The following is a 17,272-nucleotide window of genomic DNA, read 5'->3' as shown; positions in this document are numbered from 1 at the left end:
CTATGGACATTGAGAAAGCTTTTTGCTCAGCAATTATAGCAAAAGCATCGGGAGACTACAGTCAACATGTACATCGAGACAAGACATCAGACAAGACCTCAATCAGCAAATGTATATTAAACTCACATAGTTTATGACTGCATTTACCATAATTGCTTCTTATCTTCACCACTACAACCTTCATGTAATGACACACATAGTCGATAGGGAATATAGGCACAGATATCAGCACTCACATATCCCCCCATTCATGTATCATCAACTAAAATGTGCTCCCCCATTTTGTTGCAACCAAAAGCCGAAAAGAGCTCAGTAAAGTTTGACAGCCCATCCACAGACCCGTAATACGGGATAAGAAGGAATTCAAATGTATACTTCGCAATACCTCGAAGCTTGATTTAAAACACGTACGGCACGATGATACATGACCCCTCAAACATGGATTCATACACACATGCTTCTACTATCTCACTAGGTCATACCTTTTTCCCACCTGATCCTCTTCTCCCTTACCCAACCATAGAAATGTATTTACACATGACATATATTTTTCTCTTTTTGAACTGTTTTAGGAAGTGGCAGTTAATGATGACTGCCAAAGGGTGGACTGTCAAAGTCAGAAAAATATCATGCTACACGTTGCCATATATTCACCTCATGCGTGTGCCTGCTGCACGTGCACATTCTCTCCCGTGCGTGCGGATACTCGCAGCTGCGTAATGGAGCTCCTACGGCCGTGCGCATTGGCGCGTGGTATGTGCATTTACGGTAGAGTTTGTGTGCGTCTAGCGGGCAACTCAATCGCTCCTTAATAAATCCATATAGCAGGTTTTATAGGTAATGTTCCCCTTAGTGATAACTGTAAGTTTGTTTAATGTGACTTGTTCACGGACTTGGGAATCCCTCTTTACGTGATACAAAGGGTCTGATTAAGGTAGAACAGTTGTGTCTGGTACCTAACCGAAGAGTATTTTAATAGCAACAATCCGGTGTTGGTTAGGTAAAGATTAAACGCTCCTGCGTTTAGTTATGGCCATTAGTAGTTTCTGGACATATCCTATATTTGCAGTTCATTATCCATGCGGCGGGAATCCGGAGATTCCCTCCCACCTGAGCTGTTTGAAATAGTCACAGCCCACCTGTTCAAACTAACCTATGACCTTTTGTTATAATGCGAGGAGACATTCCTGTGTCCAATGAACAATGAGATTATAGGTCCCTTTGTAGTATACTGTATGCAGTGTATATAAGATCAGCCAGCCTGGACAGCTCAGTCTCTCTCACTCCACAAACGGTTTTCATATTGACTAACTCGGAGCTGGTACCAGGACTGGCGCAGCGATCATTCCCAGTGTGTGTAAGTAATTCTCTGTAATCATCTCGCTCTTTGTTTGTATTGGCCATTCATTCTCTCTCTCTCTGTTTAGTATAAGATTGTAACGTTATTGTATATTTCTGTCTAGATAATCTGTTAGAATTATATGTTAGCATGTAGTGTATGACTTGTAAACTGTTTACCCCTTTTCGATATAACTAAAAGCTTGCTAGTAAAGGTGTTGGAACCTTAGCACGGTATCGTGTGTTCATTACATTGCAGAGGGTAATAGGAGCGTCTCGATCGCTCAAACAGCTTTAGTGTTAACAAGGTTAAGCAGCGTTATATCGCTACAGTGTTTCAGTACAAGGTTTACAGTATAAGAGTATCCTTTCTGTGTGTTACATTCAAGGTTTACTGATTGTCATCTTGTGAGCGTCTGCGCCGCTCGTGATCTCCTCGTGGTCTCGAGCGTCCGCTACGCTGGTAGCGTAGCATTACGGTAGTCGCCCGCCTATAGCGTGCTCGACACCACGCATTAAGCTGTGAGCGAGCGTGCCGCATGTGCGTCTCGATCACGGCTTAGCGTATGCTACGCTAAGCGCGTACCCTTACGGTACCCCATACGCCAATTGCGTACTGAGTCTCTTACCCATATAGTGAAGGTTATAAGGTAATCTAAATTAGCATTATCACCTCCTTTGACATATACATGTCTATCCTATTAAACCACTCCTTAACTGAGGGAGGGGCAATACTACGCCAATGAACAGGGATCACAGCTTTAGCTGCACTATTGAGAAATTTTAAAAGGTATTTTTTATGTGTTGTCAGAGAGCCAGCAACTAAGTTAAGAAGTCAGAAAGCGGGCTCAGAAGGAACCTCAGTTCCCACAAATAACTTAGAAATTAAAATTACTTTATTACAAAAGGGGCGAAGTAAGTGACAATCCCACCAGATATGAATTGGGGAGCTCGTTTCGGTGTTGCATCGCCAACACTTATCTGGTACACCAGGAAACATTTTTGGTGTCTATACCAACACGATAAAACTTTAAATTGCGTCTCAATCACTGAGTAGCTGGTCGAGCTAACAAAGGTGGCCTGAAAACTATTTGTCCAGTCCTCCTCTGTTAAGTCAATCTGTAGGTCCTGTCCCCAATCTCTAGTGTATTTAGGAAGGGCCGGGAACATATTTTCAATCAGGAGTCTATAACATTTTGAAAGGAAATGCCCTGGACGGGCAGAATCCAGGCACATGGTCACAAATACTATCATGGGTCTAGTGTTGTCAGGGCTAACTTTGCTCCACGCTACGGAGTGCTTCAACTGAAGGTACCTCTAAATCTCAGATGGCGGAAGACTCCACTTCAACTGCACGGTAGAAAAAGGAAGCATCTTCCCACCTTCCACCAGCTGGCCGACACGTGACACCCCTTTCAATGTCCATTATTATTATTATCCTTTATTTATATGGCGCCACAAGTGTTCCGCTGCGCCCAATTACAGAGTACATAAACAAATAATCAAGCAGGAAAACAGCAACTTACAGTTGATGACAATATAGGACAAGTACAGGGTAAATAAACATAGCTACATCAGCAGATGACACTGGAATAAGTATCAGGTGGCAGAAGACTGCTGGATTTGGTGCAGTTGAATATTATTAAAGTAAGAAAAGGATAAGCACATGAGGGAAGAGGGCCCTGCTCGTGAGAGCTTACATTCTAATGCCTCAAACCCCCAACCGGAGACACCAGGAGGAAAATTAGAATTATTAAACAGTGGGGTCAGGGGGGAGAACTTGGAAGACACGTACTGGAAGGCCCTTAATCTGCTCCAACATGTTCGAGTAGGGCCAACAGTGGGATGGGAGACAACAGGTATTCTTGAGCGCCAGGGGAAATGGCCTATTGGTGAGGCTATGGTGTTGTTCTCAATAAGCACCCGTTGTTTAATGTCAGTCATTCAAGACCATTCCATTACCCTGTTAAGGACAATGGCATCATAGTACAAAGAGAAATGGAGCAACAGAAGGCCTCCCATATGTTTGCGGCGGAAAAGTATAGCATGTTTGAAACGCGGCCAGTCCCTATTCGCATTGTGCAGCTCCCGGAACCAGGTCTTAGGAATATGAACTGGGAGCGTCTGGAGAAGATACAAGACCCTAGGCAGCACATTCATCTTAATTACACTAAGTCTTCCCAGACAAGAGAGCCTTCTGTTGCCCCAGTCACTAAATTCAGAGCAAAGTGTGGTAAGTATTTTTTGAAGTTCTCGGCAAAAAGACACATGAGATCGGTGTTTAGTGTGATTCCCAAATACTTAAAGCTATTGGGATGCCAGGTAAATGGGAAAGACTTCTTAAGACCTTCCAGGGATCGAGAAGGAGCCGACACATTCACTGACATAGACATAGAAAAATTAATTTTAAAATTAGACAGGGAACCAAAATTACTAAATTCATCCATGAGGTTGGGAATTGAGACAATCGGATTCAATAGGACAACCAACAGATCGTCTGCAACTAGTGCAAGCTTATATTCTCTGCCATCCACTTTAAGACCAGAAATATCGGGATTGCATCTAATAGAACCAGATAAAGCCTCCATGCATAGAGTGAAAATAAGGGGTGAGAGAGGACAACCCTGTCTAGTGCCATTCCTAATCGAAACTGGTGCAGATGGGGGGCGTGGCCAAGCTGTTAACCGGGGTGGACGTGCTTCTCCAATAGCTCCCGGCCGCCGCTATCTTTTCAGATCTCCTTGGCTCCCGATTGGTGGTTTTGGGGCCTCATCACCACCCCTACGAACCTGTGGGTCTCCTCTGGTGCACACTGCAGAGCCGGCTGACCTTTTATGGGTCCGTTCTGGTTGCGGCCTGCGCCGGGAGTAAAGCCGGGGCCTTGCGCTGTTACGAAGCCCGGACCGGAAGTTGCTTGCGTCCGGCCCGCGACACATCGAGCGCTCTCCTGACGGAGTAAGGCTGTGGAGTCGGGGAGCGCCGTGGAGGCTCCCGCGGATTGCGGCCTGCTCCCCCTATTGCAGCCGGGACCTCGACTTCATGACTGAGCCGCTGGACCTCCGGACGCATTTCATTGGCCTCACACAGGTATGGCACCCTCGGTGTAGTCAGATACAATACATGACAGGCTTTGCATACCTCACTGGCAGCTTAATAGTGTTAGTCAGCCAGAGGGAGCTGATAGCTGCTGCATATTTACTCAGCCTGATGGCCATTTCTGTCACACTCTGCCAGCTTAACTGTGTGTGCCTGGACACCGGAGGTGGGCCGCTAGCCCAGGACATTACACTGCACCTTGAGAAGAGGGTGGGATGCCTCCCCCTCACTGCTCAATGACCCTGCTGCTAGTTCTTATGGCCTGAGGCCGCGGACACCTCGCTACGGTCGCATAGCCCCACTGCCATTCTGTCTTGGGAGCCCATTGCTGTATATACAACGCCGCTGTGGAGGCCTGAAGATATCCACATTATAGAGCGCCCACTTTCTCTTACAGTTCACAGAGACACTAATGCTTGTCGTCTGAATTGCACTCTGCTTGGTGTTCGCCGCTACACGGATGGCGCTGCAGGCGTTGCTTTTGTCTATTGCAGTATATTTTAATGGCCTGCTCATTGTCGTCATTTCCTGTTATAATGCTCTATTACATCGAGATGTAACGTGTATTACTCGGACACATTGCTTCTACACGCCTCTGCTACACGGAACTTTGACATGTCTATTCACCTCATTGTGTGATGTAGCTCTCTAGTTTATCCCTTTCACTGGTGTGACCCTTACTAATCTACTCTCTGCGCCCACTACTGTTGCCTGCAATATATATTTGTCTCTTATGACCTCACATGGAAAAGTTCCTGGTGTCCACGCCAATGTCCTCCTCTGGTCCTACTCCGAGCGCACGTTAGGACACCTTCCGCAGAAATTCTTCCGATTCTGACTGCTCCACCACCCGCTCTCATTCCCAACGGAAACGTACTAACACTATGGTTACTAAACAGCCTAAAATGAAACCACCGGACATTGCTGCGGTGCTGGGGCCTCTTCAGCCGCTTGGATGAAGTCGAGCAGAGGGTTTCCAAGTTGGAGGACGACCTACAGTCTGCACAGACCACCATAGAGGCCCAAACTAAGGAAATTAGTTGCCTCACTGATAAGCTCGATGACGGAGCCGTCGAAACAACCTGAGGGTGGTGGGCATTCCGGAGTCGGTGAAGGGCCATGCGTTGCTAGACCTTCTTTCTACCTGGTTACCGGAAAAATTATATATGGGCCTTCAAGGACCGCCATTAGCCATTGAAAGGGCTCATAGAATAGGACCTGAACGTAAAGACTCTGCCGGACGCCCTCGTCCTGTTATTATGAGGATCTTCAATTACGCGGATAAATCCAAGCTCTGAGACCACTACCGGAAGTCAGAAGCTCTTCTTTACAAGGGAGAGAGATTACTTATATTCCAGGACTTTTCCGCTTATGTCGCTAATAGACGCAGAGAATTCGCTCTGCTATGCAAACAGTTATTTGAAGACAAAGTCAAGTTCTCGTTGCTGTATCCAGCTCGCCTTCGAGTTTTTGTTAATGGAAAACCGCTCTTCTTCGATGATCCATTGGCGGCGAAGGCCCATTTTGCTCATCTTGATACTTGACTGTTAAATCCTACTTAAAGTTTACTCTTCTTTTCAATTGTTATCGCCTACGGGTCACACGGTGTTAAGGGTATGATGTTGGCATACCATCTATGTATGCCGGAGGCTATGCCTCTACTTGTTTCATGTTTGTTAGTTTAATGTTCTTGTTTGTTTGTTTTTTGTTTTTCTTTACCTGCTGGGATGCTGTGTCTCGATCCTCCATAGGTTGGTCCCTCCTTGCTCACTGAAACAGGACCGTTTTACCTATAAAATTTTGATATTCTACTCTCCATCTACGGGGGTGGGATAGTATGACTGACCATGCTACTTTCCAACCTTCTGGCCCGGTAGTCGCCCCACTTTTTGATTTTAATATAATATCCTGGAACGTGGAGGGTCTTAACAGCCCCATCAAATGCAAGAAGGTACTCAGTCATCTCTCCCGTATGTCAGAGCCGGATTAAGGGGGGTGCCAAGGGGGTCAGTACCCCGGGCCCCCCTGGCATAAGGGGCCCCCCAGCCGAAGCTGCTCTGCACCGCTCCGGTGCTGCTGTCCCCTCTGCCCTGTATCTGCCGCTGACCCGTGAGGAGTGGGGAGGGAGCCACACGAAACAGCCGCGAGCGGGACATCACACACCCGCTGGCAGAGCGGAATCCTCCCTCCCCAGCAGCCGGGAGTCTTCTCCTCCCTGCTGCAGCGTAGAGCCTTGACCCCGACTTCTCCTGTTGCCGTTGCCTGGCTTTGTGCTGGGCTGGGCTTGGGGGGGGGGGGGGGGGGGGGGAGAGGAGAGAATAGGGAGGTGGCCCAAATGTTTTTTGTTTTCAATGACCGCTGTCTGGTCCTATGGCAGGCATTCGGAGCCCCGCCCCCTTGTAGCTGTATACCGCGATTCGGGAGCGGAGCTAATAAGAGATAATTGTTATAGAATCAGGATATATTGGCTCCGCCCCCTCCCCACCGACCCGCGAATCGCGGCATTTTTTGCCGTGGAGGCGGGGCCTAATGGTGAACTTTATCCCTGGCTCCCAGCAATATCTCCTGGCTGTGGCATCCTCAGTCCTCACCCCTTTCCTCAGGGCAGTCTTCAGTGTAAGTGTGTGCACAGTTTGTGCTCTATCTATGTATACTGTATGTATGTGTATATGTTCTATTAGTGTATACAGTATGTATGTGTGTATATTTTCTATGTGTGTGTATGTTATGTATTTGTGTGTATGTGGGTGTATGAGATCTATGTAATGTGTATGTGTATATGTGTGTATACAAAGGACACATTTGTGTACTATTTTATCTATATGTGTAACCTGCATGTTCTGGCAGGAGTGTGTCTATTAAACTATTGTTTTTAACTAAACATAGTTTCTCCTTTAAAATTGGAACCTGCATAGTTCCTATAAATTGTATGTTATATATACAGAAAAACACCTGTGGTTTTTTAAAAACAGTACACACTATGTCTATTTTATCTCTCCTTTACATGTGCTGTCTATAAGAGTCATCTACCAGAAATACCCGCAGCTAAGTTTACTATAATTTATCTGTTTTATTATCACAATTTTTTTCACGAGGAGTGAGTCACCAACACTACCAGGCGCTTTTTATACTTCATTTTCTAATATTTAGCTTTATACTGTTTAAAAGCTGCCACTTACGTATATGTGAGGTGTGTTAGGTGTGACCATATAGTCATTTTATCCCTTTGCTTATAGGGGTCTTACTGAATACACCTAGGCGCTATTCTCCACTTTTTCACATATATATATATATATATATATATACAAATCGATTGGCCGGCACTCCCTCTCCTTAATCTACAGCCGTGGTGCTTTTTACACTGCCTTCACATATAAACCTCCAAAAGTATGGCACTCAGCGGACTTCTTAATCACATTTCGGGTTTAATTTACCCTTTCGTCGTATATGTGCTGTTTGACAAAGGGTAAAAAACGTTGCTGAACTAGCTGGCGTTTGTGATATGTGATTAAGAAGCCCGCTGAGTGACATACTTTTGAAGTATATATATATATATATATATATATATAAACAGTGGTCGAAGTGGGGCGGTATACGGCGGTATGGTATACTGCCACTTCTTCCACTGACCCGGAAATGAGGAAATTAAAGTGCAGCAGGAGGCAAGGGAAGTGGCCATCCTGCTGCTCAGGTTGCTCCCCGACCCTGCGCGGCGGCTGGCGGCTGTATAGAGCGCTGTACTAGATCACCGCCACCCACCGCCGACAGCCGCACGCCGCTCACCGCAGCCAGCCACCAGCCGCTCACCGCCGCCAGACACCCGCCGCTCACCCGCAGCAAATGAGGTAATGTTCCCCTGCTGTCACTTCTCTCCCTGTCGTTACCATCCCTGTCCCTACTGTCACTCTCTCTCCCGGCTGTCACTCTCTCTCCCTGTTGTCACTCTCTCGCTCTCCCTCTCGTCACTCTCTCTCTCCCTGTCGTCACTCTGGCTGTCCCTGCTGTCACAATTTCAGCTCATTCAGTGTGCTACAATGTGAATTTCGGCTCATTCAGTGTGCTACAATGTGAATTTCGGCTCATTCAGTGTGCTACAATGTGAATTTCGGCTCATTCAGTGTGCTACAATGTGAATTTCGGCTCATTCAGTGTGCTACAATGTGAATTTCGGCTCATTCAGTGTGCTACAATCTGAATTTCGGCTCGTACCCTGTGCTATAATGTGAAGTTCAGCTCATTCAGTGTCCTACAATGTGAATTTCGGCTCATTCAGTGTGCTACAATGTGAATTTTGGCTCATTCAGTGTGCTACAATGTGAATGTCGGCTCATTCAGTGTGCTACAATGTGAATTTCAGCTCATTCAGTGTGCTATAATGTGAATTTCGGCTCATTCACTGTGCTACAATGTGAATTTTGGCTCGTACCGTGTGCTATAATGTGAATTTCAGCTTGTACCGTGTGCTATAATGTGAATTTCGGCTCGTACTGTGTGCTATAATGTGAATTTCGGCTCGTACCGTGTGCTATAATGTGAATTTTGGCTCGTACCATGTGCTATAAGGTGAAAGGGGCACCAGTACTAGATAGTATAAGGGGTTCTACTACACTGGATATGCCCCCTTTTGTGTGACCGCGCGCCGAAGGCGCACACATAATTGTGTCCTTGACTTTTGCATACCCCCACTTAAAAATTTCCACTACGACCATTGTGTATATATATATATATATATATACACACACACACACACACACACACACACACACACACACACACACACACACACACACACACACACACGCGTGCATCAAAGGAAACCCCCTTCCGAATCCTGCTTTTGCCCCTGCAGGGGGTGTTTGCTGGTGGGGGGCCACCTGTCTTGGGTGCCCTGGGCCCCCCAAGGGCTTAATCCGGCCCTGCCGTATGTCCCCTCACATTGTGTTTTTACAGGAGACACATTGGGTGCATGAGTCCTCTGTTTCCCTAAAAGCCCCTTGGATTGGAGAATGTGTCTCTGCTCCCTATGCCAACAAAACCAGTGGTGTTGCTATTCTTTTTCATAGAAATCTCCAATATTCAATCCTTAAAAAATGTATTGACCCTGAGGGTAGATTTATCCTCTTAGATGTTTCTATTGATAATATGGTATATACCTTTTTGAACCTTTACGCACCTACCGGATCTAACAACCTCTTTTTTGCAGATATTCTCCAGAGAGTTTTGTCTTGGGGTGGTCAGAATTTGATTTTATGGGGAGATTTCAACACGGTCGTCGATCCATCCATGGACAGGTCGGGGGTGAGTACTAGAAGACCCGGACCATCTCCTAATCTTCTCTCCTCTCTTTGTTCTCAACTTACTTTACTAGACCCTTGGTGTATACATCACCCCCTCCAACGAGACTACTCTTTTTACTCACATCCACACTCCACTCACTCTTGCATCGATTATCTTTTCTTATCTAAACACCTCTTCTTTAAGGTTTCTCACATTTCAATTAAGGATATAATTATTTCAGACCATGCTCCCATAACTTTGTCCCTACATTTAGCTTTACCTCAATGTGTCTCCAAATGGTGGAGGTTCCCAGCGTATCTCATACATTATGAGGATTTCTTACTACACCTTAAACACACCTGGTATAATTATGTCACTGACAATTTGGAACAAGAATCTAATACTCCACTTTTTTGGGGGGCCTCTAAAGCGGTCCTTCGAGGGCACATTATTTCTTATGTCAATTCTAAGCGTAAGAAGATTAATTCTAAATTGCAGGAACTGAGTGCGGCACTCACGCTTGCTTATCGTACTTACAAACAACGCGATAGTCCTGCTCACAAGGAAAAGTACCTCATGGCAAAACAAATTTATGATACCATTCTTACCGAACAAGCCCAAATAAGCTATGACTATGGCAGGAATAAGTTTCATCGATGGGGGATAAGTCAGGGAAACTTCTGGCTAATCTAGTCAGAGGGCCTCGGAACAAAATATGGGTCGATTTATTGCACAGTTCTGGGACTATTCTTTCTGATCCCAATAACATATGTTCTGCTTTTATGTGCATTTATAAGTCTTTATACACTGTAGGCACTGATAATGAAATAGATGGACAATCATTTTTAGATGTAACACAATTGGCAGAGCTCACATCAGAGGAGAGAGACTTGTTGGATGCTCCTATAACCGATGATGAGGTTCGAGCCACCATTAGGTCTCTCCCTAATGGAAAAAGCCCTGGTCCTGACGGCTTCAGTGCCGAATTCTATAAGATGCTGGACGCTGATATACTCCCTGTTCTTCCGAAGCTATATAACCATGTCCTTACGACAGGGGAGACTCCCCTCCGTTTTAACGAGGCAAGGCTCATTGTGCTTGCGAAACCTGGTAAGGATCCCACCCAGGTAGGATCTTACCGCCCTATTTCACTTCTCAACCAGGATTTTAAAATCTTGACTAAAATAATGGCTAACAGGCTGCAGACTTGCTTGCCCCGCCTGATTTCGCCTGCACAGATGGGTTTTGTCAAGGGTAGACAATCCACGCGGGGAATAAGGGCGGCCTTAGCTGCAATATCTTACACTCACTTCTCTCAGGCCAAAAATAACATTATCATAAATCTGGATGCAGAAAAGGCATTTGATAAGATCGCCTGGCCTCATTTGACTAGAGTACTTGCCCACCAACGTTTTGGCAACGTTATATGCAGACCATATACACCAACCCTGTAGCGCAAGTTTTAGTTAACAATGTGGCGTCCCCCTCCTTCATGTTGGAAAGAGGCACCAGACAAGGGTGCCCTTTATCTCCCCTTCTTTTTAATTTAGCGTTAGAGCCCCTTATACGATATATTCTGTTACATAGAGGCTATAGGGGCATTGCCGTGGGTATGCAAGAATTGAAAGTGGTGGCATTCGCTGATGATCTTCTCCTTTTTATGTCTGACCCTCACCATTCGATTCTGCAGTTGATTACTACGATTGACCGCTTTTCCTCTTTCGCAGGATTTTCTATTAATTATGGGAAGTCGGAGGCATTGGCCATGTGTGGACAGGTCAGAATGGGATGGGGAGAAACTTTTCCCTTTAAATGGGCCACTACCCATGTAACCTTTCTAGGTGTCGCACTCCCCTCTCATCCTTGCCATCTATATAGGCTCAATATTACCCCGGTCTTGCGCAAGATAAAAACTGAGCTTGATCTTTGGCAGTCCCTCCCCCTTAATTTGCTGGGATGCTGCAACCTATTTAAAATGGCCTGCTTCCCAAAACTTCTTTATATTTTACAAATGACTCCTTTATTATTGTCCAATTCGGATTTGTCCTCCCTGAATGCCTCTATCTCCAAGTTCATCTGGTCTGGCAAGTGACCCTGGATAAGTATGAAAAAATTATCCCAAACGGTACTTAGAGGTGGAATCACCCTACCCAATATCAAACAATACAATCTTGCCTGTCTTCTCCGCATTGCTATGGATTGGCTTGGCGATAATAACTATTATACGGATTCCATTCTGGATTCTCAATTCTGCACTCCTTTATCCCTCAGCTATCTTCTCCATGCCAGACCCTCCAAATTGGCCTTGAATATAACTAATAACTTGCTGTTATTTCCTATTATACAGGCGTGGAGAATGGCGAGGAAACCTCTTAAACTTCAATATCTTTATTCACTTTCGCTACCTCTAGTTGGGAACCTGGAGTTTCAGGAGGGGAGGGCTCTGAGGCCCTTTACTGCCTGGTATTCTTCTGGTATCCGTAACTTGCGTAGCCTGCTTAATGCCTCTCGCCTCCCACTATCTTTTGCGCAGGTGAGGGATAAATATGGCTTGCATCTCCAACATGAGTTTTCTTACTTCCAGGCAATCCACTATCTTAAAACTGTTTTGCCCAAATTGACAGATTAGGACTTTCTTAATCCCCTTGACACACTTCTCCACTCTGAATTCGACTCTATCTCGACCATATATGCACGTATCCGCATAGAAATAAATCCAGACACGGATCTTCCAGAACTGTTCCGCAGTCACCCCTGACTCCCTCTTAGACCATTTCCAGTTAACTCTGAAACTTATTCCAGCTAGCTCGTACCAAGAAATGGCCTATAAAATGCTCCATAGAGCTTATATTTCACCTAAACACCGATTTTTAATGAGCATTTCGGAAGAGACGAGATGTACTAAATGTTGAATGGATGGGGCGGATCTTCTGCATTGTTTTTGTGATTTTGTGGTTCGGTAAAACAGTTTTGGCATAAGGTACATCGATATGGAACTGCGACCTTAGGCATATCTTTCCGTTGTACTATTTCCTGGGCACTGTTTTGGCTATTTGGCAGATCAGACAGCCATCCCAAGGACCAACAAAAAACTTCTAATGATATTATCAGCGGCTAGTAGGAAAACAATTCTACAGCAGTGGATTCATAACACAGCCCCCACTCTCTCAATGGTGACCTCTAGATTATTATTTTTTATTTACCATGGACTGGCTGGAGGCATCAATCCATAAGGAAAAGCTTACCCCTATTCTGTTCCAATGCTGGGATAACTATATTTTGGCACTTCCCATGAATACTAAGCAGGCAATTCAAAAATGCTTCCAGTCTACTTCATGGTATCTACTCCGCACTATAGACCATCCAAACCGCTTGGGTCTTTGAATATTATATCTCCCTATTTCTTCTTTTAGTTCTCTCTCCACTTCTTTCTGTATTCTGTTGTCTGCCGGGTCGATTGGGTATTTGGTCCCCTGGATTTGGGGATAGCTCTGTGAATGGATAGACGGCCCGTGACTCCTAGCGGGCATTACATATTTTCTGTTTTATTTTATTTTATTTTAGTTATTGTGTTTATATCTGGAGGTTTTGATGTGATGTATCTATACCGGTGGAGAACCATTACTCTATTTACCTTTTTTCTTTATCTTCTTACAGTTTGGCCACTCTTTTCATTCTCCGCCATTACCTGTTACACATACGTTCTTTTTATTGGAATGTTTAAAGGTTTTATTTGAGGAAAATTTTGAAAATGTGTTTTGATCTCTCCTTGTTCTAATACGAGATTGAATATTCTGTATCTTATTATTTTTTGTCAGGTTGACCCTGTATCCAAACTGTTATACAATACTATTTCAATATTCTTTGTCTCGAATTGATATGTTTTCATTTCTGTAATGTGAGAGATCATAATTAAAACATTTTGAAAAAAAAAAAAAAAAAACTGGTGCAGATAAGGCCCCATTAATTTGGATCCTCGCTGTAGGGGAGCTATAGAGTGCTGGAATGTGGCTAAGACTAATGGCACCTAGTCCTAAATGTCTCAAAACCCCTTCCATGAAGACCCAGCTAATTCTATCAAACACCTTCTCTGCATCGGTAGACAGCACCACTGTTGGGTCACGGCCTAATGAAGCTAGATGTATCAAATCAATGATTTTAGTTGTGTTGTCCCAAGCTTCCCTCCCAGGAACAAATCCCACCTAGTCCGAATTAATAACATTAGGGAGCAACAACTTCAACCTGTTTGCTATACGTTTGGCAAACAGTTTGATGTCTGTGTTGAGGAGTTATATCAGGCGGTAACTGGCACATTGTGTCGGTTCTTTACCCTCCTTAGGTATGACCGTAATGAAGGCCTTTAATGTGTGGGGTGAAAACACACAATTATCAGAAATTTCATTGAAAGCATTCAGCATTTTGGGCAAGAGAGAATCTTTAAAGGATTTGTAATATGAAATAGTAAAACCGTCAGGGGCCTGGACTCTTCCCAGAAGGCGTCTCTTTAAGGGCCTGTTCTAATTCTTGAAGGGAGAACGGGGAATCCAGCCAAGCACTATCATCGTCCAACTACCTTGGAAGTCAAGAATCGCAGAGGTATTTCTCTTGCGTCCTAGAGGATACTGGGGTCCACATTAGTACCATGGGGTATAGACAGGTCCACTAGGAGCCATGGACACTTTAAGAAATCAATAGTGTGGGCTGGTTTCTCCCTCTATGCCCCTCCTACCAGACTCAGTTTATAAAATGTCCCCGGAGGAGCCGGTCACGCTTTGGAGAGCGCCTGAAGAGTTTTTCACCTTTTATTTTAAATGTTTTTTTTTCAGTCAGGTCTGTTTTGGCAGCAGTCTGACTGCTTCGTGGGACTTAGGGGGGGAGAACAGCCCAACTTCCTTACAGTTAATGGTCCCGTTTCTCTGCTGACAGGACACTGAGCTCCTGAGGGAGGCATTCGCAAACCACACCACGGCGCAGCGTACCCTCCCGCAGCACGCCGCCACCCCCTAGCAGAGCCTGAAGACAGAAGAGTGGTGAGTACAGCTCCAGCGTCCCGGTTAGCGGGTCGCCGGCGGGAATGGCGGCACAAGGGTGGGAGTGCAGCTCTGAGTACAGGCTGCACTCCAGGGGGCTCAGAAGGCACACACTGCAGTGTGTCTCGCTGTGAGGGGCGTGCTGAGCCACCATTGATACCCACACTGGCCACAACTATCTAACAGGGGTTTTAACCCTTGGTTGGACATTATATTACCTCAGGCCAGTATAATAAATGCGGGAAGCCGCGTGCCATTACAGGGGGCGGGGCTTCACTCCGAGCGGATCCTACAGCTCCCCGGCACCATTTTCCCTCTGTAGCTCATGCAGGCAGCATTCACAGGGAAGTGCAGCTCCTCCACAAGGACTCCAAATCTCCTCAGCGGTACCAGGGGGTCTTAGTGAATGGGGGGAGCAGTGTTAAGATTATAAGCACTACTGAGGTGTTAGAACTTGCGACCCAGCTAAGTTTCACTTTTGTTAAAGGGGCACTGTGTGGCTGGCTCTGACTTCTGTGTCTCTCTGAAGACCCTGCCTACATATACTGTGTTTTCACCTGGTGTCTGTGTGTGTGGGTGTCCCTGCACAATCATGTCCAGGGACTGTGTTTCTTATACAGCGGAATGTCTCTCATCCCCTGGAGACTCACTACCCTGTACTCAGGATAGTGCTCACTCCCAGTCCAGTGGGGCTGAACCCCTATGGTTAGCTTCCATAAAAGGGATGATATCTAATATTTCTACTAAACTGTCTCATAATGAGAAGACGCAATTCTTACAGCAGTCTATGGATGATCTGATAAATAAAGATTAAGCTCACATGCCTGCGTCTCAAGCCCTCGCCATTTGCCCACAAAAGTGTACTCTGGCCCAAATCGTACAGGATGATACTGATCCTGATACATCAGATCCAGAGGGGGGTGAAGTGGATGCGAGTGGGGGGATGCTGTCCTGTCACAGGGGATTCAGGCCCTCATTGAGGCTATCAGAACTGTCCTGCACATTCATCACAGGACAGAGGAGGTAGAGGAGAAATCTTATTTTAATACTAAAAAGAAATCCACTCTCAAATCTTTATACATGGCGGCAGGGGTGGGCCAGAGACCCACTATTGCTTGTGCATGGATCACTAGGGCCATCGCTAAATGGTCAGGTAACCTAATTGATGGTTTAGATTCCTTAACCAGGGACGATATTCTTTTACTCCTACAGCATATCCAGGACTCTGATAACTTTATGGTGGAAACAGGGCCGTTTCTTGGGGCAGGCGAGCAGTGCAACCGCACTGGGTGCCCGCCGCAGCACTAACTGTGGCTCCCTGCTTCCCCCTCCTAGTTCTCCCCGAGTAACCCGCTCGTGGGGCGGAGTTTCACGGAATGATGCGGTTGCGTAGTTACGTCACGACGCAACCCCGTCACCCCGCGAAACTCCCCCCCCCCCCCGAGCGGAGTACAGAGGGGGATCCAAGTTAGGAAGAGGGAAAGGCCGGCGCGAGGAGCGACTGGTGAGTCGGGCCGAAGAGCGGTAATCGCCTCTGTAAGTATTCTCTCTCTCTCTCTCTCTCTCTCAATGTGTAAAATGGGGACACCTGCCGTAATGTGTGAAATGGGGACTCTTGCCTGCCATAGTGGTGGGGATTTAATGTATCAAGGGCATTGCGGTGTGTGGCATAATATGGTGCAGGGGGCATTACTGTGTGGGGCTTAATATGGTAGAATTTTTTTTTCCTGTGGTCGTGATCTGTTGGAGCAGGGTCAAAAACTGGATTGTGAGGTAGTCTTTTCAGACGAGGCCATGCCCATTTAAATGAGGCCACACCCATTTAGATGAGGCCACACCCCTTTGCCGGGTGCACGCACAAGTTTTTTAAAAAATCTAGGTGTGGGGGGGGGCACATTTTTTTTAATGTCATGGGGGGTCGCATTTTTAAATCTCACACTGGGAGCCAAATTGGCTAGAAACAGCCCTGGGTGGAAACCATAAAAGAAATTGGTGTGCTCAACGCACACACCACTGCCATGACAGTGTCAGCAGGGGATTGTGGCTACGCCAGTGGACTGCGGATGTGGACTCCAGGAAAGGAGTGGAAAATCTGCCTTTCACAGGAGAGGTCCTGTTCGGGGATGAACTGGATAAGCTAATATCCAAGGCTACGGTGGGTAAGTCTACATACCTTCCTTCTACAGCTACCCTGGCTAGGAAAGCCTACTCTGCTCCAATGCTGCAGTCCTTTCGGACGGCTATATTCAAGGGCAAATCCAAGGGTTCTTCTACAGCCTTCAAAGGTAATAGACGTAAACCCAGAAAACCCGCAGCTGCAGGTTCTCAGGAACAGGCCTCAGGGTCTGCTTCCTCAAAGTCTTCAGCATGACAGTGGAACACACTGCCTGGAAGACAGGCAGGTGGAAGCCCGGTTACGTTGATTCAGTTACATTTGGGCAACGTCATGCCGGGATTCCTGGGTCAAAGATCTTATAGCACAGGGATACAGACTGGAGTTTCAGTTACTCCCACCTCCCAGATTCTTCAAA

At 46.0% G+C, this 17,272-nt stretch overlaps 1 protein-coding gene across 2 annotated transcripts in view; it reads left to right on the top strand.

The window, feature by feature from the left end:
- LOC134935167 (cocaine- and amphetamine-regulated transcript protein-like) overlaps nucleotides 1–17,272 on the top strand; it is a 90,507-nt gene that overhangs the window by 55,360 nt on the left and 17,875 nt on the right. For both annotated transcript variants that reach the window (XM_063930401.1, XM_063930399.1), the window contains exon 2: nucleotides 9,638–9,732. In XM_063930401.1, the coding sequence (XP_063786471.1) occupies nucleotides 9,638–9,732 (95 nt within the window). The remainder of the gene's footprint in view (nucleotides 1–9,637; nucleotides 9,733–17,272) is intronic.

This window comes from Pseudophryne corroboree, chromosome 6, assembly GCF_028390025.1.
Source record: "Pseudophryne corroboree isolate aPseCor3 chromosome 6, aPseCor3.hap2, whole genome shotgun sequence".
NCBI classification, from domain to species: domain Eukaryota; kingdom Metazoa; phylum Chordata; class Amphibia; order Anura; family Myobatrachidae; genus Pseudophryne; species Pseudophryne corroboree.
This window is presented reverse-complemented; position numbering and strand designations above follow the sequence as displayed.